General features: G+C 40.7%; 1 protein-coding gene across 1 annotated transcript in view; it reads right to left on the reverse strand.

The window, feature by feature from the left end:
* Positions 1–25,878, reverse strand: part of pth1r (parathyroid hormone 1 receptor) — an 85,462-nt gene that overhangs the window by 16,186 nt on the left and 43,398 nt on the right. Inside the window, exons 3-8 of the mRNA XM_014191246.2 lie at positions 15,679–15,789; positions 14,994–15,118; positions 11,871–11,965; positions 7,278–7,464; positions 4,271–4,424; positions 295–355 (exon numbers count right to left, since the gene is read on the reverse strand). Of these exons, the coding sequence (XP_014046721.1) occupies positions 295–355; positions 4,271–4,424; positions 7,278–7,464; positions 11,871–11,965; positions 14,994–15,118; positions 15,679–15,789 (733 nt within the window). The remainder of the gene's footprint in view (positions 1–294; positions 356–4,270; positions 4,425–7,277; positions 7,465–11,870; positions 11,966–14,993; positions 15,119–15,678; positions 15,790–25,878) is intronic.

Genomic DNA, 25,878 nt, shown 5'->3' on the forward strand with positions numbered 1-25,878 from the left:
CATTTATTTTGAATTTAACTCGGCAAGTCAGTTAAGAACAAATTCTTATTTTCAATGACAGCCTAGGAACATTGGGTTAACTGCCTTGTTCAGGGGCAGAACAACAGATTTGTACCTTGTCAGCTTGGGGATTTGAACTTGCAACCTTTTGGTTACTAGTCCAACACTCTAACCACTAGGCTACGTTGCCGCCCCAAATAAAAAGATTCATGAAAGAGTCTGGCAAATGTACAGTACTTTGTGTTCAGAGCCAACATCAATGATGACAAATTGGGATTACAGCGCAATACTTACTCTGTGTCTGCCAAGGTGGCTCTCACACTTGCCCACACTGTCACAAACATTGCTGGAACCCCTGCAAATCAACAACGAACATCAAGATAGATCTCAAAACAACTTGACAGCTGAAACCCCTGCAAAACATATTATAGTGATCTATAAATCACACAAATAATGATTAAACACAAAATACAGCAATTTACTTCCAATTATTATAGTGGGTTCAAGTCAAAATTAGCCTTGTAATATATTGTTAATATAGCGAGGCAATTTGGCGACACAGCATCCACATTGTATGCGCTGTGCTTACATAAGTTACGCACAGTGTGTACAATGCAGGAGCCGTACAGCCTAGCTCTCTGAACTATTCTTGAGTTCTGCGTATAACAGTATTCACACCGTATGTGTGAAAACATTGAATAGTTAATAATTGTTGATCAATCAAAAATCAGCTGTCTGTGAAATATTATACGAAACATTATGACATAGGAAATGCTTTTCAAATGAATTGATTAATACAGTTGAAGTCGGAAGTTTACATACACTTAGGTTGGAGTCATTAAAACTTGTTTTTCAACCACTCCGCAAATTTCCTGTTAACAAACTATAGTTTCGGCAAGGTGGTTAGGACATCTACTTTGTGCATGACACAAGTCAACTGTTTACAGACATATTATTTCACTGAACCACAATTCCAGTGGATCAGAAGTTTACATACACTAAGTTGACTGTGCCTTCCTGAAAATGATGTCATGGCTTTAGAAGCTTCTGATAGGCTAATTGACATCATTTGAGTCAATTGGAGCTGTACCTGTGGATGTATTTCAAGGCCTACCTTCAAACTCAGTGCCTCTTTGCTTGACACCATGGGAAAATCAAAAGAAAATCAGCCAAGAGCTCAGAAAACAATTGTAGACCTACACAAGTCTAGTTCATCCTTGGGAGCAATTTCCAAACGCCTGAAGGTACCACGTTCATCTGTACAAACAATAGTATGCAAGTATAAACACCATGGGACCACGCAGCCGTCATACCGCTCAGGAAGGAGACGAGTTCTGTCTCCTAGAGATTAACGTACTGTGGTGCTAAAAGTGCAAAACAATCCCAGAACAACAGCAAAGGACCTTATGAAGATGCTGGAGGAAACAGGTACAAAAGTATCTATATCCACAGTAAAACAAGTCCTATATCGACATAACCTGAAAGGCCGCTCAGCAAGGAAGAAGCCACTGCTCCAAAACCGACATTAAAAAAAACAGACTACGGTTTGCAACTGCACATGGGGACAAAGATCGTACTTCTTAGAAAAATGTCCTCTGGTCTGATGAAACAAAAATAGAACCGTTTGGCCATAATGACCATCGTTATGTTTGGAGGAAAAATGGGGAGGCTTGCAAGCCAAAGAATGCAATCCCAACCGTGAAGCACGGGGCTGGCAGCATCATGTTGTGGGGTGCTTTGCTGCAGGAGGGACTGGTGCACTTCACAAAATAGATGGCATCATGAGGCGGGAAAATTATGTGGATTATGTGGATAAGCAACATCAAGACATCAGTCAGGAAGTTAAAGCTTGGTCGCAAATGGGCCTTCCAAATGGACAATGACCCCAAGCATACTTCCAAAGTTGTGGCAAAATGGCTTAACTTCATCGGGGTAGGGGGCAGTATTTTGATGTCCGGATGAAAAGCGTGCCCTTAGTAAACCGCCTGCTACTCAGGCCCAGAAGGTAGGTTATGCATATTATTAGTAGATGTAGATAGAAAACACTCTGAGGTTTCTAAAACTGTTTGAATGATGTCTGTGAGTATAACAGAACTCATATGGCAGGCAAAAACCTGCGAAAAAATCCACCCAGAAAGTGTGGAAATCTGAGGTTTGTAGATTTTCAAGTGATTCCCTATCCAGTATACAGTGTATATGGGGTCATATTGCACTTCCTAAGGTTTCCACTAGATGTCAACAGTCTTTAGAACGTTGTTTCATGCTTCTAATGTGACTGGGGAGAGAATAAGAGCCATTGGAATCAGATGACTGAGAAAATGACATGAGCTCAATCGCGCGCCCTCACGTGAGCGTTAGCTGTGTTCCTTTTCATTTCTGAAGACAAAGGAATCGTCCAGTTGGAATATTATGGAAGATTTATGATAAAAACATCCCAAAGATTGATTCTATACATCATTTGACGTGTTTCTACGAACTGTAATAAAACTTTTTTTACTTTTCGTCTGAACTCACTGCGCGAGCACAGTGGATTTGGATTACTCGACTGAACGCACGAACAAAATGGAGGTATTTGGACATAAAGATGAACTTTATCGAACAAAACAAGCATTTATTCTGGAACTGGGATTCCTGGGAGTGCATTCCGATGAAGATCATCAAAGGTAAGTGAATATTTATAATGTAATTTTTGTAATTTCTGTTGACTCCAAAATGGCGGGTATCTGTATGGCTTGTTTTGATATCTGAGCGCTGTACTCAGATTATTGCAAAGTTTGCTTTCGCCGTAAAGCTTTTTTGAAATCTGACACAGCGGTTGCATTAAGGAGAAGTGTATCTATAATTCTTTGAATAACAGTTGAATACTTTATCAACGTTTATGATGAGTATTTCTGTAAATTGATGTGCTCATTCACAATAGTTTTGGAAGGCAAAACATTTCTGAACATTACACGCCAATGTAAAATGGGGTTTTTGGATATAAATATGAACTTCATCGAGCAAAACATACATGTATTGTGTAACATGAAGTCCTATGAGTGACATCTGATGAAGATCAAAGGTTAGTCATTAATTTTAGCTGTATTTCTGGTTTTTGTGACGCCTCTCCTTGCTTGGAAAATGGCTGTGTGGTTTTTCTTGTCTAGGCGCTGTCCTAACATAATCTAATGTTATGCTTTCGCCGTAAAGCCTTTTTGAAATCAAACAATGTGGTTGGATTAACGAGGAGTGTATCTTTAAAATGGGATATAATAGTTGTATGTTTGAGAAATTTGAATTATGAGATATTTTTGTTTAGCATCCCACATACCCCAGAGAGGTTAAGGACAACAAAGTCAAGGTATTGGAGTGGCCATCACAAAGCCCTGACCTCAATCCTATAGAAAACTTGTGGGCAGAACTGAAAAAGGGTATGTGAGTAAGGACGCCTACAAACCTGACTCAGTTACACCAGCTCTGTCAGGAGGAATGGGCCAAAATTCACCCAACTTATTGTGGGAAGCTTGTGGAAGGCTACCCAAAACGTTTCACCAAAGTTAAACAATTTAAAAGGCAATGCTACCAAATACTAATTGAGTGTATGTAAACTTCTGATCCACTGGGAATGTGATGAAAGAAATAAAAGCTGAAATAAATCATTCTCTCTACTATTATTCTGACATTTCACATTATTAAAATAAAGTGTTGATCCTAACTGACCTAAGACAGGGCATTTTTACTAGGATTAAATGTCAGGAATTGTGAAAAACTGAGTTTAAATGTATTTGTCACGGTTGTCATAGGAAGGAGCGGACGGACCAAAGTGCAGCGTGTGTGTCGTTCCACATTTTATTTTCACTGTGAAACTTTGCAAACCATACACAATAAACTGAACGAACAAAAACAACAAACTGTGACGCAGAGTAGAAACATACACTAACTCAGAAACAATCTCCCACAAATCCAGGTAGAAAGAAACCCTACTTAAGTATGATCTCCAATTAGAGACAACGAGGACCAGCTGCCTCTAACTGGAGATCATCCCAAACAAAACCCAACATAGAAATACAAAACTATAACATGACAACATAGAAAAACTAAACTAGAAAACCCTCCCTGTCACGCCCTGACCTACTCTACCATAGAAGATAACAGCTTTCTATGGTCAGGACGTGACAGTATTGGCTAACGTGTATGTACCCTTCCGACTTCAACTGTATGTGTTTTTTAAAGGGGTTCATTAGTAGCAGTGCATCTGCAGTAAAAATGTGTTTTCTATGACATCACATACCCCATCCAATCAAAGTGAATCCCCAGAGGTACTTCCTGTCTGAGAAGAAGGTCATGAAGATGAGGCTGTGGAGGTACAAGCCCTCTACTAGGATCCAGTAGTAGTTGGTGGCCAGGAAATACAGGAACAGGGTCACTGCTAATTTACAGCCAATCTAAAGGAAACACAACAGACAAATACATCTAATATACTGAATTTACTAAATACAATAGGCTATTTCATGGTCACAAGCACAAGGTTCTTCTTGTAGTGACCTGAAGCCATACATTTTGAATCTTTAGAATCCACTCTTGCTTTGCACTGTTATATACTGCTTGGCTTGTGTGACATACAGAAACACTAAGGGTAGTGTGTACAATGACAAATGTGTATTCACTTTGCAGGGAGTAAACCAACATTCAAGCCTCTCCATAATGAAACTTCTAGGTTCCAAGCACGGTTTGTACAATGAAAGATTTATTCTAATCCAAGTAATACTGTGTGTTGCTCAAACCTGGAGAGGTTGATAAAATATACAGGGAATTTAACAACAGGCAATTCCTGGTAGTTTAGCCTGTGTATGTCCCAAAGGATGCCAACCTCTATGCCTCTGTCTGTCCTACTCAGTGGTGTAGTGGTGCCTGGAGAAGTGGGTATACTCAAATTTTGCCATTTCCCCCCCCCAAACGGCCCGCCCGAAGATGTTTAAGCCTATCATTAGCGTCACTATATTTTCCCGGTTCCTTAAAATGTATGAAACCTGGACGTTTTACTTCATATTATGAGGCATGTCTTACCTTGCTTCAAAGTAACCTAAAGCCAAAATCTCACCATAGAAACGTGGAGGCAATTATTCTATAAAGACTTCTCATTTCCGCTCTCCTGTTCTATTGTTTTTCAAATCAACTTTCATTGTCTGGCAGCCAAAGATATTATCCTTGTCATATTAGTAACCCATAATAGTTGTTGCATTGTTAGATCTCCCCTCTTTCTAAATGTCCATCTCTGTCCAGGACAGAGTGCAATTTTCCCGCAAAATGCATTTTGGAACATTTGCGCGAAGGCCTACCGCTGTGTGCACATTGCTGCGCTTAAAACGTGAAGAACTAAAAGTTTATCAACATTTTAAGCTAAACATTCTGATCGGTTCCATCAGGCTTAATAATTGATAAGGCGTATACCTACACTACTGGTCCTAATGTACCAGTCAAAAGTTTGGACACACCTACTCATTCAAGGGTTTTTCTTTATTTTTACTATTTTATACATTGTAGAATAATAGTGAAGACATCAAAACTATGAAATAACACATATGGAATCATGTAGTAACCAAAAACATTTTCAACAAATCAAAATATGTTTTAGATTTTAGATTCTTCAAAGTAGCCACCCATTGCGTTGATGACAGCTTTGCACACTCTTGGCATTCTCTCAACCAGCTTCATTAGAAAAGCTTCTCCAACAGTCTTGAAGGAGTTCCCACATATGCTGAGCACTTGTTGGCTGCTTTTCCTTCACTTTGTGGTCCAACTCATCCCAAACCATCTCAATTGGGTTGAGGTTGGGTGATTCTGGAGGCCAGGTCATCTGATGTAGCACTCCATCACTCTACTTGGTCAAACAGCCCTAACATAGCCGGAAGGTGTGTTTTGGGTCATTGTCCTGTTGAAAAACAAATGATAGTCCCACTAAGTGCAAACCAGATGGGATGGCGTATCGCTGCAGAATGCTGTGGTAGCTATACTGGTTAAGTGTGCCTTGAATTCTATATAAATTACTGACAGTGTCACCAGCAAAGCCCCCCACACCTCCTCCTCCATGCTTCACGGTGGGAACTATACATGCGAGATCATCTGTTCACCTACTCTGCGTCTCACAAAGACATGGCTGTTGGAACCAAAAATCTCAAATTTGGACTCATCAGACCAAAGGACAAATTTACACCAGTCTAATGTCCATTGCTCGTGTTTCTTGGCCCAAGCAACTCTCTTCTTCTTATTGGTGTCCTTTAGTAGTGGTTTCTTTGCAGCAATTCGGCCATGAAAGCCTGATTTCCGGAATGACTGATCATCATGTCTTAAAGTATTGGACTGTCGTTTCTCTTTGCTTATTTGAGCTGTGCTTGCCATAATATGGACTTGGTATTTTACCAAATAGGGCTATCTTCTGTATACTACCCCTACCTTGTCACAACACAACTGATTGGCTCAAAAAAATCCACAAATTAACTTTTAACAAGGCACACCTGTTAATTGAAATGCATTCCAGGTGACGACCTCATGAAGCTGGTTGAGAGAGTGCCACGAGTGTGCAAACCTGTTATCAAGGCAAAATGTGGCAAATTTAAGAATCTGAAATATAACATATATTTTGATTTCTTTAACACTTTTTGGGTTACGACATGATTCCATATGTGTTATATCATAGTTTTGATGTCTTCACTATTATTCTACAATGTAGAAAATAGTAAAAATAAAGAAAAACCCTGGAATGAGTAGGTGTGCCCACACTTTTGACTGGTACTGTACGTGGCTACTTCCTTCAGCCTGGCTTGCACACTAACTATTGATAATATGCGCGAGCCAAGAGACTTATCCTCTTAGCTTTTTCTCCTACTACCCGCTCTTTCTTATCCAGTTTTATAAATCAGACTTTCTTTGTGGCAAGTCTTTACAAATAGCATTGATTTAGCTTATTTAGAAATGCTGCGAGAGACAGTAATAAAACAATCATAATGAAAAGCCTCAAGAGTCACGTGTACCGAATGCTGGAACGACTTTAGCAACTCATATCGAATAGTCCCTGGATAACATTGATCACTATGTCCTCAGAGGATGGCCTTTTACAATGAGCCAACAAATTTAGAACAGACATTTCACAAAAACAGTCAGAACCACATTTATGAAAATATGTTCTACGTAAATAATTACACAGGTGCCTTGGTCAATAACTTCACTACCTTAGCCTGGTACTTACTATTCTCACGTATTAAACCTCCTATAGTCTGGGGACAAAGTTAGGTACTTACAAACTGGGTTTTGTTAGCTGGAGGAGCCTCAGTGATGGACTTGAGATCTTCCACACTGACTCTTTCCATGTCCTCTAGGGCAGAACCAGAGTATAGCACCACATCCTTTATGAAGATGCTGATGCCTCGCAGCATGAACGACACAAACAGGTGCATGTGGATGTAGTTCCTGGTACAATGCAACCGCCTGGATGAGTGGAGGAGATAAATATATATATTAAAAAAGATATCATCTTCACAGTGACAAGCAATAGTCGTGTTGTGATAATACTAGGTCATACTATTGGCTTACTCAAACCAAAGACAATCATTGAAAAAAATACAGAAATGCTTGTACAAAACTTCTGAGAAACTGACGCTACTAAGCCGTTAATACACTAGGAACCCATGTTTACATCTTATCAAGGTAGTAAGTGTGTGGAGGGGGGAAGAGTTTTCCACAGTGAGTGTGTTTGTATGTACAGTACCAGTCAAACATTTGGACACAGCTACTCATTCCAGGGTTTTTCTTTATTTTTTAAATTTTTCTACATTGTAGAATAATAGTAAAGACATCAAAACCATGAAATAACACATATGGAATCATGTAATAACCAAAAAAGTGTTAAACAAATCAAAATATATTTTATATTTGAGATTCTTCAAAGTAGACACCCTTTCTGCAAAGCTGTCATCAAAGCACTCTTGGCATTCTCTCAACCAGCTTCATGGGTTAGTCAACTGGAATGCATTTCAATTAACAGGTGTGCCTTGTTAAAAGTTAATTTGTGGAATTTCTTTCTTTCTTAATGCGTTTGGGCCAATCAGTTGTGTTGTGACAAGGTAGGGGTGGTATACAGATGATAGCCCTATTTGGTAAAAGACCAAATCCATAATAAGGCAAGAACAGCTCAAATAAGCAAAGAGAAACGACAGTCCATCAGTACTTTATGACATGAAGGTCAGTCAATACGGAAAATTTCAAGAACTTTTAACGTTTCTTCAAGTGCTGTCACAAAAGCCATCACACGCTATGATGAAACTGGCTCTCACGAGGACCGCCACAGGAATGGAAGACCCAGAGTTACCACTGCTGCAGAGGATACGTTCATTAGAGTTAACTGCATCTCAGATTGCAGCCCCAATAATTGCTTGACAGAGTTCAAGTAACAGACACATCTCAACATCAACTGTTCAGAGGAGACTACGTGAATCAGGCCTTAATGGTCGAATTGCTGCAACAAAAAGAACACTACTAAAGGACACCAGTAAGAAGAAGAGACTTCCTTTGGCTAATAAACACGAGGAATAGACATTAGACCAGTGGAAATCTGTCCTTCAGTCTGATGAGTCCAAATTTGAGATTTTTGGTTCCAACAGCCGTGTCTTTGTGAGACGCAGAGTAGGTGAACGGATGATCTGCGCATGTGTGGTTCCCACCATGAATCATGGAGGAGGAGGTGTGATGGTGCTTTGCTGGTGATAGTGTCGGTTATTTATTTAGAATTCAAGGCACACTTAACCAGTATGGTTACCACAGCATTCTGCAATGACACGCCAACCCATCTGGTTTGCGCTTCGTAGGACTATCATTTGTTTTGCAACAGGACATTGACCCAACACACCTCCAGGCTGTGTAAGGGCTGTTTGACCAAGAAAGAGAGTGATGGAGTGCAGCATCAGATGACCTGGCCTCCACAATCACCCAACCTCAACCCAATTGAGATGGTTTGGCATGAGTTGGACCGCAGAGTGAAGGAAAAGCAGCCAACAAGTGCTCAGCATATGTGGGAACACCTTCAATACTTTTGGAAAAGCATTCCAGGTGAAGCTGGTTGAGAGAATGCCAAGAGAGTGCAAAGCTGTCATCAACGCAAAGGGTGGCTACTTTGAAGAATCTAAAATATATTTTGATTTGTTTAACACTTTTTCATATGTGTTATTTCATAGTTTCGATGTCTTCACTATTATTCTACAATGTAGAAAATAGTAAAGATAAAGAAAAACCCTTGAATGAGTAGGTGTGTCCAAACTTTTGACTGGTACTGTATGTGTGCGTGATGTGTGTGCGTGCACACGTACTTGTGCGTATATATATGTGTCTGTGTGTGCACGTGTGTTTGTATTTTCACACTCTTCAGAACAATACTCATCCTAATTAGAGCCAGCTGAATTCCGCGCTGACTATAACACATTCTTGAGATTTAGGGGCTTGAAAAGCACAAATATTGAATTGCAGGGCTGAAAGTGAGCTGTAAAAACAAAATTGCAAGCATGTGTTGAGCAGATCCAAGAGCATGCGTATTTCCTCCCAGACAAGCAAAAGTTTATCTGTCACATTATCCTCAAAACATCCCTTGCCAACATTGAAGGGAGCATTTGATGAAGTTGGAGTCAGGTTGTATTGTGTTGTCGATACACAGACTATACCAAACTAGAAACGGTTATCTATATTCTGACATTTGCTTTCATGTAAATCCAAGCATTTCTCAGACACCCAATGTTGGCAACAAATGTTAACCTCCAGCGACATAAAATTATTATTGATCATGAAGCCAATTTGGCTACGAATATTCTAAAAACCCTTATCAGTGTAGTGATGGGGGAACAAATCGATACAGTTACATATTATTTTGGACAATATTTTATTGATACTTTGACTCCAAGTATCGATTGCTAGGTAGCGTTATTTGGCTCTAGTCGGCTGTACCTGCACCAAAATTCTGGTATTTTTCATTGCATAGCTTGTTCTCCATCTTTTAAATAACGAGCCATTATGTTTTCATATTTCCATGACTGATCAAAACTAATTTCCTCATGTTCTCACGTCTCTCTGCAGCAGACATATAGTGAGCATTCTTTTTGGAACATCAAATCGCAATAACATGTCAGTATTGAATCGCAATACACATAAAATTGTGAGAATCGCAATATATATTGTATCGGCATGTAAGTATCGTGATAATATCATACTGTGAGGTCCCTGGCAATTCCCAGCCCTATATCAGTGTAGGCCTACAGTGTATTACTGTGGCAAGCAGTGAGTATACATAACAAGTAACCGCAGAAAACTCATGAATCATTATTTGCTTGTGTCTAACCTCTGCAGTCAAACCCATTACTACATTTTAGTCATTTAGCAGACGCTCTTATCCAAACCAACTTAAAAGAGCAATTAAGGTTAAGTGCCTTGCTCAAGGGTACATCGGCCGATTTTTCACCTAATTGGCTTAGGGATTGCTGGCCCAACGCTCTTAACCACTAAGCTACCTGCCACCTCTCAACTGGCTATTAAGATATTGGACAAGCTCTCCTTTGGGGAATTTTGATTTGTGAAGTGGTGAGGGAAACTAATTTATGAACAGGAAGAGGAAAAACACCAGTGCTAATGTGCAGTATGTATCCCTCGGTCTCTCCACAGAAAACATTTCTGAACCTGCCTCTCCTGTGTCTGAGGGTTTTAAAAGCCTGACATGTTAAAGGGAAGAGGGAGACGTAGCTGGAGTGCTCCTGAATGCGCTGCTGGGACGTCAGCCCAGACCCCCGGGGACCTCCGAGACGTGTGATTAGACTAATTTGGCCTGTAGATTTCCTGGTGCCAGTTTAGGATCTCTCTCTCTCTTAAAACATTTACTCCCTTCTGAGAAGCCTGGCTTAGGCTCTAAGTCACGTTGAGCGCAATGTTTGTAAACACGACTTTACACCAATTCCTGGACTTGACACTCTCCCTCCACTAAACAAAAATTTGTAAATAATGGGGAGGTTTCCTTGCATTAATCACCTAAAAGAAAAATGAAACGATTCAATGTAAAATGTCAAACAAATTCAACCTTGTGTGCAAGGATTAGTGTTCATGCTGCTGAATTTGAGTAATTAGTTTTTTGGCTAAGGCAATGATAAGAACAAAGTAACTGTCTCTAGAAAATCCAACCAAATTCACTACATATCAAATTGACTGTGAGAATTAATTTACCAATCTATTTCTCTTTCAGCCTGCCTTAAAGGCTTCTGCCCGGACATGACAGAATATTAATTAGGCTGAAACTGCACACCAATATATTAGTGATATTTATTTAACTAGCCAAGTCAGTTAAGAACAAATTCTTATTTACAATGATGGCTTACCGGGGAACAAGGGTTAACTGCCTTGTTCTGGGGTAGAACGTCAGATTTTTACCTTGTCAGCTCAGGGATTCGATCCAGCAACCTTTCGGTTACTGGCCCAATGCTCTAACCACTAGGCTACCTGCCGCCCATTTCCTCATGTAACCATACCACCAAGTAAATATAATAACAATACGCACTAACCACGGATCTCTCAGGTCTGAGATGAATAAGTATGAAAATAACAAAGAATATACTGTAAATGCCAGCAAGATGAGGCACGGTTTACAATTACACGCTGGCTCTAAGGCAACAACCTCAAAGGCAGCCACCTCTAATCCTTTTAAAAGTCAAACGCTCATGGAAAAGCAAAGGTAAAACATTATACAAACACATTTTGCAGGCTTTGTCTCTCTGTTTCACCACACAAAACATTTGATGAGAGATTTGGTGGGAGATCAAATATGGACTGAGGAAGGAATTTTCCCAATGACAACAAGTACTACTCACCGGAAATAACCCAGGATGATCACAGCCACCATAAGTGATCCCAGAGAGATGGAGTAGCCCACTGTGTAGATGAGGTACAAACGGTCAAATACTTCCTGTTGAGCGAGACAAGGTCGTATGAAGGAGGAATGTTAAGAGAGACGGAGTAGCCCACTGTGTAGATAAGGTACAGAGGTTCAAATACTTCCTGTTGAGAGAGACAAGGTCATATGAAGGAGAGATATTGTTAGTCATATCAGGTGGCAGGTCAGGAGTGAACTGTCTACTCAAAGGTGTCGGCCTACTTACAGTAGCCTGTTTGAGGAAGTGCTAGATGTTTGATAAGTGTGCCTGGTGTGCTACATAGATTGTTTTACAACATAAAAGTCATTGACCCAGGACATTCCAATTACACAATATTGTCCCCATAAATCTGCTGAAATCAATCATAGGGTCTCTGTGCCTCACTGTTTAACCTTTATAAAGGCACTGAGGATAATGTTACTCATGACAAAAATGACTCACAGTTGCAGGCTACGCATTACTAAACAGAAAACTGCTGCAGACCAAAAACAAAACACCATGCATCTTAAAGCTCAAAGAAGGTGCTATCATGGTGTGCGACCATTCCAAGATCTAAGGTCATTTCATGGTGTGCGACCATCCCAGGCCTCTGATTATTTTCTGAATAAAATATGGTGCGTAACTTCTGACAGTGAGCTGCCCACCAGAGGACTGACGCCCACCAGGCAATGGGCTTCCCGCCAAGTGTCAAACTGAGATAGAGATTTCTAATAAACAGAATATTTGGCTTGAGAGATGTGCCGCACTGACAAAAGCCCTGGGTGGGGTGGGGTGTGGTGCGTGCTGGGGCTTCCAGCTGGAGATTACAGCACAGAGCAGGCAACCAGAGGACATACTGCTGGAGAGGTGAGACGCTAAAAAACCTGGCTTCAAATAGGATTTGTTTTATTTCAAATATTTTAGCTGCACTTGATTGAGCTTGCCTGGCTAAAATAAATCCTGTTCACCTGGCACTCCAGGCAGGACTCAATCAAACTCTCAAAGTATTTGAAATACTGTTTGAATCCAGGTCTGGCCTCTAGCTAGCTACCCGTGGTTGCTGGATCAACACAGCCTAGTGGAGAGGCTCCTTTGGGGCCTGCTGTAACCAGAGCCTACTCCACTGCTGTTATCATTTAGGGATGGGGACCCAGTGCCAAACCCAAGGGTTCCTAAGTTGTGGTGCACGGCTGAAGGGTTTAATTTGGTGCATATGCATTTTTCATTAACTATAGCTGCTGCTATGAGTCCTGGGACCGGGAGACCATCAGCATAAACATTTGAAGTCTAAGAAGAAATAAAGCAGGGGCCCTCTCCTCAAAATGTTGATGGAAGGATACCCATGACATCCTCTGCCCACAACCGTAATGTTGAGACCCACATTTAAATGGAGGAGAGTAGAATGCATGTGTGGGGAGAGACCAGAGAAGTTTAGTTTAATATTCATATGAAGCCAGATATTTTGGGTTGCAGTAAGCTGTCTCTGGTGCAAGTTATTATGAAAGTAAGCCCAAAAGCAGATATCCTGGTTAAACCAGACTGAATCCAACCTACAGTACTCAGGATGACCTTTTCTGAACCTTGGCTGGAGCTAACCGCTAAGTAACCTTGCTCAGGTTAAGAGTGGGGAGTAGCGTTCAACAATTTCCTGCTTAGCGCCCTCGACTTGTCATTCAGGGACTGATTACTTACCGCCTCCTTTTACATGGCCCAGTGTTGCCCATGGCAACTTGCTGACCACTAGACTTGGGCTCAATTCGAATTGAAGGCAGTCAATTCAGGAAGTGATTTGAATTAAAAATTCAGAAATGTCTAAACTTCTTAAATAGCTTCTACTTTTCAGTTTATTGAGAAGTCATTGAAAATAAATGATATTTTTTTCGATTATTGAAATGTAATTTTTGCTTGCTTCCTGAATTTACTGCCTTCAATTCAAATGGAGCCCAACCTTGTTGTATATTGGCCCAGAACTGAGTGTAACAGGCAATCCATTTGATCAATGAGCACCTCAAATAACAGTTGAGGGCAGAGGATATAATTGAATGAATGGAATTGGAATGACCTCTGTGATGATAACGGAATTAGTAAAGACATAACAGTATCAGTAATCTTTCTATGATTAAAGTTACTTTAAAGTCTTTAAGACATTTTTCTTACATTTTCCACGTGTTGAATCTTTTCCTCTAAATCCTGGCTACAGCACTCATTTTTGGAGAGATGTGCCGGTCATATAACCTTTATTCCGATATCCAATTCAGCTCCAATACATTTAAGTCAGAGGAAGAAGCCTATCATATCAGATTGTAAGAAGGGGTTCAATGGAGGTAACGCTTCGCTTAATCTAGCAATAGATTCTTTGGTCCAAACACAAGTATAATCATTCCAAACATTGTTCACATAATCTCCAAGGGGGAAATAAGTCAATAGTAAAGAATTGGCATGTCTGCTTTTCATTTGAAGTAGCCTCACATTTCTGAGGGGACACATCTTTTGTTCCATTTGGCGACATTCTTCATCTAAATGATAAACAGGGTTTTTAATGTTGATCTTCTAAATATCTTTTGTTATTGTTAGGTTTCCTGCAAATGAGTAGAAGCATCAGAAAAAGCAGAATGTAAACGAGTCTAACAATGGGGATGGCAGACACACAATGAAAACGGTAGAGGTTCAAGAAGTTACAGACATGTGAGGTTAGAGAATGATTGAGCCCTCAGAGAGCAGTAGCTAGCTACCTCCTGCAGTATACTCACACACAAATCCCCCTACAGCTCCATCTGAATTGTGACAGAAATGAAAAGCGGCCTAGCCTACACCAGTAAAAAGGGCCTAGTTTCTTACCAATCAGATCACGCGCCCAATATCATACACATTCCAATACCTCCACATTGATTGTGTAGGCTAATGCTAGAACTGCCCTCAAACAATAGAATAGATTGAAATAGACTTAAAATGTCACACTTTTTTTCAGAAAAGACACAATGGCCATTGTCCCTGTCCACTGCTATTGTGTCACGTCTCTGACAAAGTTGGCATTGTCTAATGTTGTGAAGAAATGCATGCTAGGATAGACATGACCCTCACCTTCTCATTATTTTGGTTATAGTGTGAGAGGAATTTTGCACATTCGCTGTAGTTGGCCCATGTCTTGTTGTTGGTAGTGGTCAGCTCCCACGTCCCATTGTTGTCACAGCGACGATAGGCTAGTCCTGTAGAATACAACACATAGAATACAACAGAATGACAATGCACATGTCATTTCTTTTCACCTGTAAGTACATATTGGTGTTGTATACTATGATACTAGGATATACTGCGCGTGACAACTTCCTAGAATAAATGTCCATGCCCATTTTTTTGTATTTTTTTTAAACACGCTGTTGGCATTTTCTAGGAAACAAAGTGAATAGTATGTTAAGAGTTTGGTAGAATTTTAGCACATCAGAAATCATGTGTATTTTTTCCAGTGTAGCAGCCTTGTTAGATGAAGAACTCAAGTTTTAAAAAGATCAAATCTTGTTGCGTCGATGTAACTATAGAAATGCATTCAAAAGCAACGCCCCATGCTGTCTTCCAGAGTAAAGCAGATACAAGAGGTTGTTTTCAAATTTTACAATAGTGAACACCATTACCTATAATATATGCCATTTAGCAGACGCTTTTATCCAAAGCGACTTACAGTCATGCGTGCGTACATTTGACGTAAAACTGAAAATGAGCTCAGTGAAAGAGAACTGTTGAACTGCAGGCTACCCAGGGCCTGTCTTACCTTTATGGTTGAAGTCGTAAATGTACTCTGGACAGGCAGTGGACACCAGCTTTCCAGGAGACCCCTCAGGCCAACAAACAATGCCATCCCACTCTGGCGAGCAGTAACCATCTGCAGGAATAGAGCCAAAGCAGTAGTGACATTTAAGCCTAGTGACTTTGACTGTTCACTGCCTTGGCTCCAACATTACATCGCCTTAGGCTTCGTTATATTCCAAGACACCAATGAGTAGCTGTTTTTAGATTGTGTTGTCCCCTGAAAAGGATACACAAATGAACTTTAACCTAATGGCATGATCATAAATAGCATGTAGAGAAAGATGGCCCCAGTAGCCTGTTAATTGGTGGGTAGGTAGGAAATGGATATAATGCCCCTTGTTCACAACACCAGTCATCTATAGCAGTGATGTCTTCTGTCTGCTGGATATGTTTGATCATCCAGAGAAGATTTGTGGCTGCTGCTCTCCATCAAAACTACAATTAAGGCTAAACAAACAAACAAACATATAATTCCCAAAATACCTCAAAATGTCAACATTTTCTAGCAAATGTGTGTCATACTTCAATGTTTTTATTGTACTTTGTTTTGGCATGAATCTGCTTCCACTTTACGTCCACCTCACAAGAAAGACTTTCCTGTTGGTCTATGTTGCTTCCGCCGCATGAAAAGGAGACTTGCAATGTTGCAGTCAGGAAATAACTGAGTAGGACTATGCAGGCATGTTTCTAATGATCCATAGGAGGGGCATAGGCCTAAATGCACTATTTATTGAATGTTTATGATCTTACCGCAGCACTCACACACTTTAACATAAAGTGCATCTCTTCTGTTAAAGTGGATCTTATTTGTGGAAATTCCATGCAAAATCAAGAAAACAACAGCAATGGTGCAGGGTTCTGGATCCCTTGGGGAAAAAACAAAGATACTATGGTACACCACTGAAGACTGAGTCTAGTTCACCAGAGTGGAAGAGCAGAGTCAAGCAGTTAGCAATTCTGCTGACCTCTCTTATTTCCACCCTCTTGTAAAATCTTTCTTCCTCACCCCCTGGGAATGCCTACAGCGCGGTAAAGTTGCTGTTTGTACACTTTAAGCAAGTTTGCAAAAAACGCCTTCGACTCACAAGGAATTGTTGCTTTGGAAAACAGAACGTTGATAGATGTCAAGCAACCTTATGTTCATTGATACATACGGGCAGCAGTAGCATTTTAGAACAAAATGATTCTGAATTGTTAGCTATACCAAATGGTGCAGAAATCCTAGCCCTCCGACAGTGGGAATGTAGTACCCTCTCCCCACAGATCCCTGGCAGAAGGCATTTTCTGGCTACGCTTTCATTTTGGATTATTGAAAACATCTTCCCAACACTCACCACTAATAACTAGATAAGGATAAAACAAAAACGGTTTTCTCTTCGCTATGAAATCTATTACTTTCTCATTCTTGTAATCAATGTTACAAAGAGGCTATGACGACATTTTTATGTGCCTACAAAATCGCCCGTCATTCGGAGATCATAATTAGAGAGCACACTTTGTATTTCTTCCAACTGATTTTGGATTGAGAGAGAAGCCTAAGATGCTTCACGTTTTTTTTTACATCAATGACCACATGTCCTGGGAGTGAAATCGGTCTTAGGTTTGAGGTTTTTTCACTGTACTTTTATAACCCATCGGACCACCTACCAACAGGCTCAAATTAAACACAGAACACACACATATATAATTTCCTATAAATTCCATGACCATGATTTAAATATAAATGTGACTATGAGGGAGTGGGGGATTTTGGTATTGGTGATGTAATTGAGGTTTATAATAACGCTTTCTTTTCCCTCCAGTCATTTGATTCAAGTCTTGGAGATGTCAAAACACATCGCAGTAGAGTTTTGATAGTTGCAAGCTTTTATGATTTTACACCAACACCACAGGTTTGAATGCTGAGCTATTTTCACACACTGCAAGGTCTGGGGTATTGAGCCCACATCCCTCCACTGACCTAACCAGGCAAACCTCAGTGTCTCCCTCAATGAAAACGTTGTCTCGGGGAAGTAATGGAGAACTCATGTGTATTTAAGGCACAAATGAGAAATAATAACAAATAGATGGGACTTCACAGTGAAACACTGCAACTCTAAACAAGACCCTGGCCTTGGGCTGAGGTTGGCCCACCACCCTACCAGCCACCACTTTCAAAATAGCTAGAAAATAAAGATCAGTTCATTACCATTTGCTAATTTCACCACACGGTGCAAACCATTTGAAACAGTCATCCCTCCACAGTTCTAATAATAGTTTGGCTAACCACAAGTTTACAGTGGCACATAACACCAAGGGGTGCTCACATAAGACATGGTCAAGGCAAATCTGGAAGAAAAGCCAAACGCCTAAAAAATGTATTCAGTTGCTATTCTTTGAGTTTGAGTCAGCATGCAAGATTCAAGGTTTTTCCACAATAGAGGAGACCAAAATGAGCTTTAGCATATTCCAAATAAAGGGCACACTTTTCTTAGCCAATGTCGTCAACATTTCAAAAATAAAAACTATTCATAAAACATAATGGCCAGTTAACAGCAAAAGTTTCCACCATCATTTTGTCACGTATACTCCCTCTCTGGCCTCTAGGTCACCACACTGCTGATTATTACACGCACCTATCATCATCATCATCATCATCATCATCATCATCATGTGCACCAGTGCTTATTGACACTCACCTGCACTCCATCACCTCCTTGATTACATGCCCTATTTATGTCACTCCCTTTGGTTCCTTCCCTAGGCGTTATTGTTTCTGTATCTGTCGGTGCGCTATTAGTGTTTCTTCTTTTGTTCAAATTAGTTTATTTATTTAACGTATTCACTGACTGAACTTCCTGACTCTCAGCGTACATCATTCCAAATTTCTACAGGGTCATCATGAGACTAACTACAACATAGGCTATACTGTACAGAACATAATGATGTGATAGTATTTGCCACATAAACAATGTGCACATTAGGTTGAAATGAAGTTCAAATGAAAATGCTCAAATTATAAAGTAAAAAGAATACTGAATTAATCAAGCACACCAAATAAGGTATTAAAAGCTTTTTCAGGCAGAAAGTACACCAGAGCCTTTCCTCTCTCTTTGAGAGGTAGGTAATATGCATACCCAAATTTCAGCTTCAGCTGAGCTATGACTGTAAATACGTGTGTCACGCCCTGATTTGTTTCACCTGTCCTTGTGATTGTCTCCACCCCCTCCAGGTGTCGCTTATTTTTCCCAGTGTATTTATCCCTGTGTTTCCTGTCTCTCTATGCCAGTTTGTCTTGTATGTTTCCAAGTCAACCTGCGGTTTTCCCGGTCGCCTGTTTTTTTTGCATTTGCCTTTTTCTAGTCCTCCTGGTTTTAACCCTTGCCTGTTTCTGGACTTTGTACCCGCCTGCCTGACCATTCTGCCTGCCTTGACCATGAGCCTGTCACTCTGAGCATGAGCCTGCCACTCTGTACCTCCTGGACTCTGATCTGGTTTTGACGTTTTTGCCTGTCCACTACCATTCTCTTGCCTACCCCTTTGGATTAATAAACATTTGTAGGACTCCATCTGCCTCCTGTGTTTGCATTTGGGTCTCGCCTTGTGCCTTGATAGTGTGCAACCTTTCAAAAAGGGGTCAGGATACAGCCACCAGGCTAAGTCGATTTTACTACTCTCTGACAGTGTCACCAGGTATACAGGTTAAGTAGTCATCTGATGCACCCACCGTGGTTCAAAGTAATTTCATTGAAATGATGTGGGGATAAAAACATTGATTGTTTGGGTGGTGATAAAATATTTGCGCTGATGTGGTAAATAAGAAGCATTACTACCATATGGGTACACTCATAAGGGCAGGCTGAGCTGAGTGATTTTGAAGCATAAATTAAAAAACACAGAATAATAGAACTTTATGAGTCACATTAGTCACACGTGCAGCGAAATGCTTACTTATGAGCCCCTAACCAACAATGCAGTTAAAAAAAATGATAATATACGGAGAATAAGAGAAAAGTAACAAGTAATTAAAGAGCAGCAGCAAAATAACTATAGCGACTATATAAAAGGGGGTACCAATAGTCAATGTGCGGGGGCACCGGTTAATTGAGGTAGGACATATACTTTGTGCGTGACACAAGTCATTTTTCCAATCAATTGTTTACAGACAGATTATTTCACTTATAATTCACTATCACAACTCCAGTGGGTCAGAAATGTACATACACTAAGTTGACCGTGCCTTTAAACAGCTTGGAAAATTCCTTAAAATGATGTCATGGCTTTAGAAGTTTCTGATAGGCTAATTGACATCATTTGAGTCAATTGGAGGTGTAGCTGTGGATGTATTTCAAGGCCTACCTTCAAACTCAGTGCCTCTTTGCTTGACATCATGGGAAAATCAAAAGAAATCAGCCAAGACCTCAGAAAAAAAGTCTGGTTCATCCTTGAGAGCAATTTCCAAACACCTGAAGGTACCACGTTCATCTGTACAAACAATAGTACGCAAGTATAAAGACCATGGGACCACGCAGCTGTCATACTGCTCAGGAAGGAGATGCGTTCGGTCTCCTAGAGATGAACGTACTTGTGCGAAAAGTGCAAATCAACCCCAGAACAACAGCAAAGGACCTTGTGAAGATGCTGGAGGAAACAGGTACAAAAGTATCTGCATCCACAGTAAAACAAGTCCTATATTGACATAACCTGAAAGGCCGCTCAGCAAGGAAGAAGAAACCGCCATAAAAAAGCCAGACTACAGTTTGCAATAGCACATGGGGACAAAGATCATACTTTTTGGAGAAAAGTCCTCTGGTCTGATGAAACAGAAATAGAACTGTTTGGCCATAATGACCATCGTTATGTTTGGAGGAAAAAGGGGGAGGCTTGCAAGCCGAAGAACACCATCCCAACCGTGAAGCAAGGGGGTGGCAGCATCATGTTGTGGGGGTGCTTTGCTGCAGGAGGGACTGGTGCACTTCAGAAAATATATGGCACCATGAGGATGGAAAATTATGTGGATATATTGAAGCAACATCTCAAGACATCAGTCATGAAGTTAAAGCTTGGTCGTAAATGGGTCTTCCAAATGGACAATGACCCCAAGCATACTTCCAAAGTTGTGGCAAAATGGCCTAAGGACAACAAAGTCAAGGTATTTGAGTGGCCATCACAAAGCGCTGACCTCAATCCTATAGAAAATGTGTGGGCAGAACTGAAAAAGTGTATGCGAGCAAGGAGGCCTACAAACCTGACTCAGTTAAACCAGCTCTGTCAGGAGGAATGGGCCAAAATTCACCCAACTTATTGTGGGAAGCTTGTGGAAGGCTACCTGAAACGTTTGACCCAAGTTAAACAATTTAAAGGCAATGCTACCAAATACTAATTGAGTGTATGTAAACTTCTGACCTACTAGGAATGTGATGAAAGAAATAAATAAAAGCTGAAATAAATCATTCTCTCCACTATTATTCTGACATTTCACATTCTTAAAATAAAGTGTTGATCCTAACTGACCTAAGACAGGGAATTTTTACTCGGATTAAATGTCAGGAATTGTGAAAAACTGAGTTTAAATGTATTTTGCTAATGTAAACTTCCGACTTCAACTGTACATGTAGGTAGAGTTAAAGTGACTATGCATAGATGACAACAGAGAGCAGCAGTGGTGTAAAGAGAGGGAGGCGGGCAATGCAAATAGTCTGGGTATCCATTTGACTAGCTGTTAAAGAGTCTTATGGCTTGTGGGTAGAAGCTGTTTGCAAGCCTCTTGGACCTAGACTTGGTGCTCCGGTACCGCTTGCCGTGCGGTAGCAAAGAGTACAGTCTATGACTAGGGTGGCTGGAGTCTTAGACAATTTTTAGGGCCTTCCTCTGACCGCCTGGTATAGAGGTCCTGGATGGCAGGAAGCCTGGCCCCAGTGATGTACTGGGCCGTTCGCACTACCCTCTGTAATGCCTTGCGGTCGGAGGCCCGAGCAGTTGCCATACCAGGCAGTGATGCAACCAGTCAGGATGCTCTCGATGGTGCAGCTTTCAGTTAATACACACTGAAAGCCGGGACTTCACAGATCATGAGGATATATTATTTGTCTGCCTGTGACCTACCGTTATTGAGCACCAGCACTCAGCGTCAAAATATTTATATTACACAACGTTTTCACTAAACAGCAAACATCTTACAAGGTAAGCTTCCATTTGGTCTGTGTTTGACCTATAGATACATGGGGGTATCAAATGAATCCTTAGGTTGGTAGAAACAAATCTAGCCTATGTCATCTGATGACCTATGACTTAATGGCAACATCAAATGTCCACCAATTGACTATATCTTTGCGCATCCAAAATATGTTGCCTGCTTACGCGATGTAGGCATCCATATCCCCTGTATGTCCCCCGACAACACCACAATGTTTGAGAGAGGTTGGCGCTGTAGAACTTTAGTTTTATAGCGAACAATAACTTTTAGGCACATCCAGTGTGCGAAAACAGTTCAAATACCACTTTCGGACACTTGGAGAGGTTGAAAGGACACTTGAATGTATCCTGGATACCCCATAACACCACCACAATGTTTGAGTGAGGTTGATATGGTAGAAATTATGTTTTTATACTGAACAAATTGCATTTAGGGATTTCAAATATGTAATAGCACTGGAATTATCTAATTTACAGACATATCCCTAAACCTCTCCAAAGCGGTTTAGGGACACTTGGAAGTGTCCCGTGACCACACCTGACACCACTTACTAAAACATCTGCCCATTTCTAGTTGTTAGGTCTATCAATTCCATTTTTTTCTGATATTGTTCACATGTTGTGGAAGCCATCTGATGTGTTTCCAGCTCTAGTCATCAATAATTCAACTAAAATAACAAAAAGAACAGGGTGTGCTTTGTGTGTGTTTGATCTTGTGTATTCTGAACTATGTAACTCCAAACTATCTTCTGATAATTTCCTCATAATCTCCCAGATGTCTTCTTTCATCTCCCAGATGTCTTCTTTCCAAATATACCATGCCAGAATCATGTAATTATACAGGACTATTACTTACTTTTGGGTATGTCTATTTAGGCACACATCTACATTTTGCCATTACATTTAAGAAGTTATTAATTAGAACTGTTAAGACTTCATGGATTGAGGAGGAATTGAAAAACTTTATGGTTGAAAAAGATTGGGCAAAAGGAGTGTCTAATAAGTCTGGCTGGACATCTGACTGGCTGACTTACTGCAAATTAAGAATTTATGTGACTAAACTCAACAAAAAGAAGAAGAAACAATTATGAAGCCAAGATCTATGACACACTATACAGTATATGCAAAAGTATGTGGACACCCCTTCAAATGAATGAATTTGGGTATTTCAGCCACACCCGTTACTGACAGGTGTATAAAATCCAGCACACAGCCATGCAATCTCCATAGACAAACATTGGCAGAAGAATGGCCTTACTGAAGAGCTCAATGACTTTTGACGTGGCACCGTCATAGGATGCCACCTTTCCAACAAGTCAGTTCCTCAAATGTCTGCCCTGCTAGAGCTGCCCCGGTCAACTGTAAGTGATGTTATTGTGAAGTGAAAACATCTACGAGCCACACAAGCTCACAGAACAGGTTCCAAACTGCCTCTGGAAGCAACGTCAGCATTAAAAACTACTCGTCAGGAGCTTCATGAAATGGGTTTCCATGGCCAAGCAACCGCACACAAGTCTAAGATCACCATGCACAATGCCAAACGTCGGCTGGAGTGGTGTAAAACTCGCCACCATTGGACTCTGGAGCAGTGGAAATGCTTTCTCTGGAGTGATGAACCATGCTTCACCATCTTGCAGTCTGACGGACGAATCTGGGTTTGGGATGCCAGGAGAACGCTACCTGCCCCAATGCATAGTGACAACTGTAAAGTTTTGTGAAGGAGGAATAATGGTCTGGGGCTGTTTTTCATGGTTCAGGCTATGACCCTTAGGTCCAGTGAAGGGAAATCTTAACGCTACAGCATACAATGACATTCTAGACAATTCTGTGTTCCAACTTTGTGGCAACAGTTTGGGGAATGCCCTTTCCTGTTTCAGCATGACAATGCCCCCATGCACAAAGCGAGGTCCATACAGAAATGGTTTGTCAAGATTGGTGTGGAAGAACTTGACTGGCCTGCACAGAGCCTTGACCTCAACCCCATTGAACACCTTTGGAATGCCGACTATGAGCCAGGCCTGATCGCCCAACATCAGTGCCTGACCTCACTAATGCTCGTGGCTGAATGGAAGCAAGTCCCCGCAGCAATGTTTCAATATCTAGTGGAAAGCCTTCCCAGAAGAGTGGAGGCTGTTATAGCACCAAAGGGGGGGAACAACTCCATATTAATACCCATGATTTTGGAATGAGATGTTCGACAAGCAGGTGTCCACATACATTTGGTCATGTAGTGTATAATGAATGATGTACTTTAAATGAAATTATTGGCAGAAAGACAAATTCAACTCATCAAATCAGATGGCTTATTAATCACAAAACTATTTGATGTTGCCAATTCTTTTTATGATTACTTCATTGGCAAAATGGGAAAACCTAGGCAGGAAATGCCAACAATGAACAGTGAGCCATCCTAATTCATGCATAAAAAAACGAACAATGAAAAAAATGCATTGTAAGTTAGTGTGGGGGAGGTGGGAAAATGATTGTTATCGATCAATAATGGCAAACCTCCTGGCAATGACAACTTAGATGGATAGCTACTGAGGATGGTAGCTGACTTTATAGCCACTCCTATCTGTCATATATTTATTCTGAGCCTAGAGGAATGTCTTTGTCCTCGGGCCTACATAGAAGGGCACTCAACATGTACTGCACTGACACAAATGGCTGATGATTGGTTAAAATACATTCATAATAAGAAGATTGTGGGAGCTGTACTGTTATATTTCAGTGCAGCCTTTGATATTATTGACCATAACCTGTTGTTAAGAAAACGTATGTATTATGACTTTTCAACCTCAGCTCTGAATCCATGATATGGCAATCTATCTAATAGAACTCAGGAGGTTGTTTTTTAAATGGAAGCTTCTCTAATGTCAAACATGTAAACTGTGTTGTACCGCATGGCAGCTCTTTAGGCCCTCTACTGTTTTCTATTTTTACCAATGACCTGCCACTGGCATTAAAACAAAGCATATGTGTCCATGTATGCTCCTGATTCAACCATATACGCATCAGCAACCACAGCTAATGAATTCACTGAAGCCCTTAAATAGTTGCAGTCTGTTTTGGAATGGGTGGCCAGTAATAAACTGGTCCTGAACATCTCTACAACTATGAGCATTGTATTTGGTAAAACTCATGCCCTAAATTCTAGCTGAATCTGGTAATGAATGGTATGGCTGTTGAACAAGTTGAGGAGACTAAATTACTTGGTTTTACCTTAGATTGTAAACTGTCATGGTTAAAACATATAGATGCAATGGTTGTAAAGATGGGCAGAGGGCTTTCCATAATAAAGAGATGCTCTGCTTTTTTGACACCACACTCCACAAAGCAAGTCCTGCAGGCTTTAGTTTTATCTTATTTTATTGTCCAGTCATATGGTCAAGTGCTGCAAAAAAAGACCTAGTTAAGCTGTAGCTGGCCCAGAACAGAGCGGCACGTCTTGCTCTTCATTGTAATCAGAGGGGTAATAGTAATACTATGCATGCCAGTCTCTCTTGGCTAAGAGTTGAGGAAAGACTGACTGCGTCACTTCTTGTTTTTATAACATGCTGACCAGACCGCTCGCGGATTTGCATTCAACCACACTAGATGTGATCAGGACACGCAGGTTGAAATATCAAAAAGAACTATGAACCAACTGTATTAATTTGGGGACAGGTCGAAAAGCATTAAACATTTATGGCAATTTAGCTAGCTAGCTTGCTGTTGCTAGCTTGGGTTGTTATTTTACATGAAATGCACAAGGTCCTCTACTCCGACATTTAATACACAGATAAAAGGGTAAACCGAGTTTGTTTCTAGTAATCTCTCTTCCTTCAGGCTACTTCTTCGTCTTTGGATTTTATATGGTCCCCCCGACCAACTGGACTGGATTGTGGACCTCAGTTCATCATTCAATCACCCACGTGGGTATATGCTCCTAAAAACCAATGAGGAGATGGGAGAGGCAGGACTTGCAGCGCGTCAAGCGTTACAAATA

Source organism: Salmo salar, chromosome ssa03 (assembly GCF_905237065.1).
Source record: "Salmo salar chromosome ssa03, Ssal_v3.1, whole genome shotgun sequence".
In the NCBI taxonomy this organism is placed as follows: domain Eukaryota; kingdom Metazoa; phylum Chordata; class Actinopteri; order Salmoniformes; family Salmonidae; genus Salmo; species Salmo salar.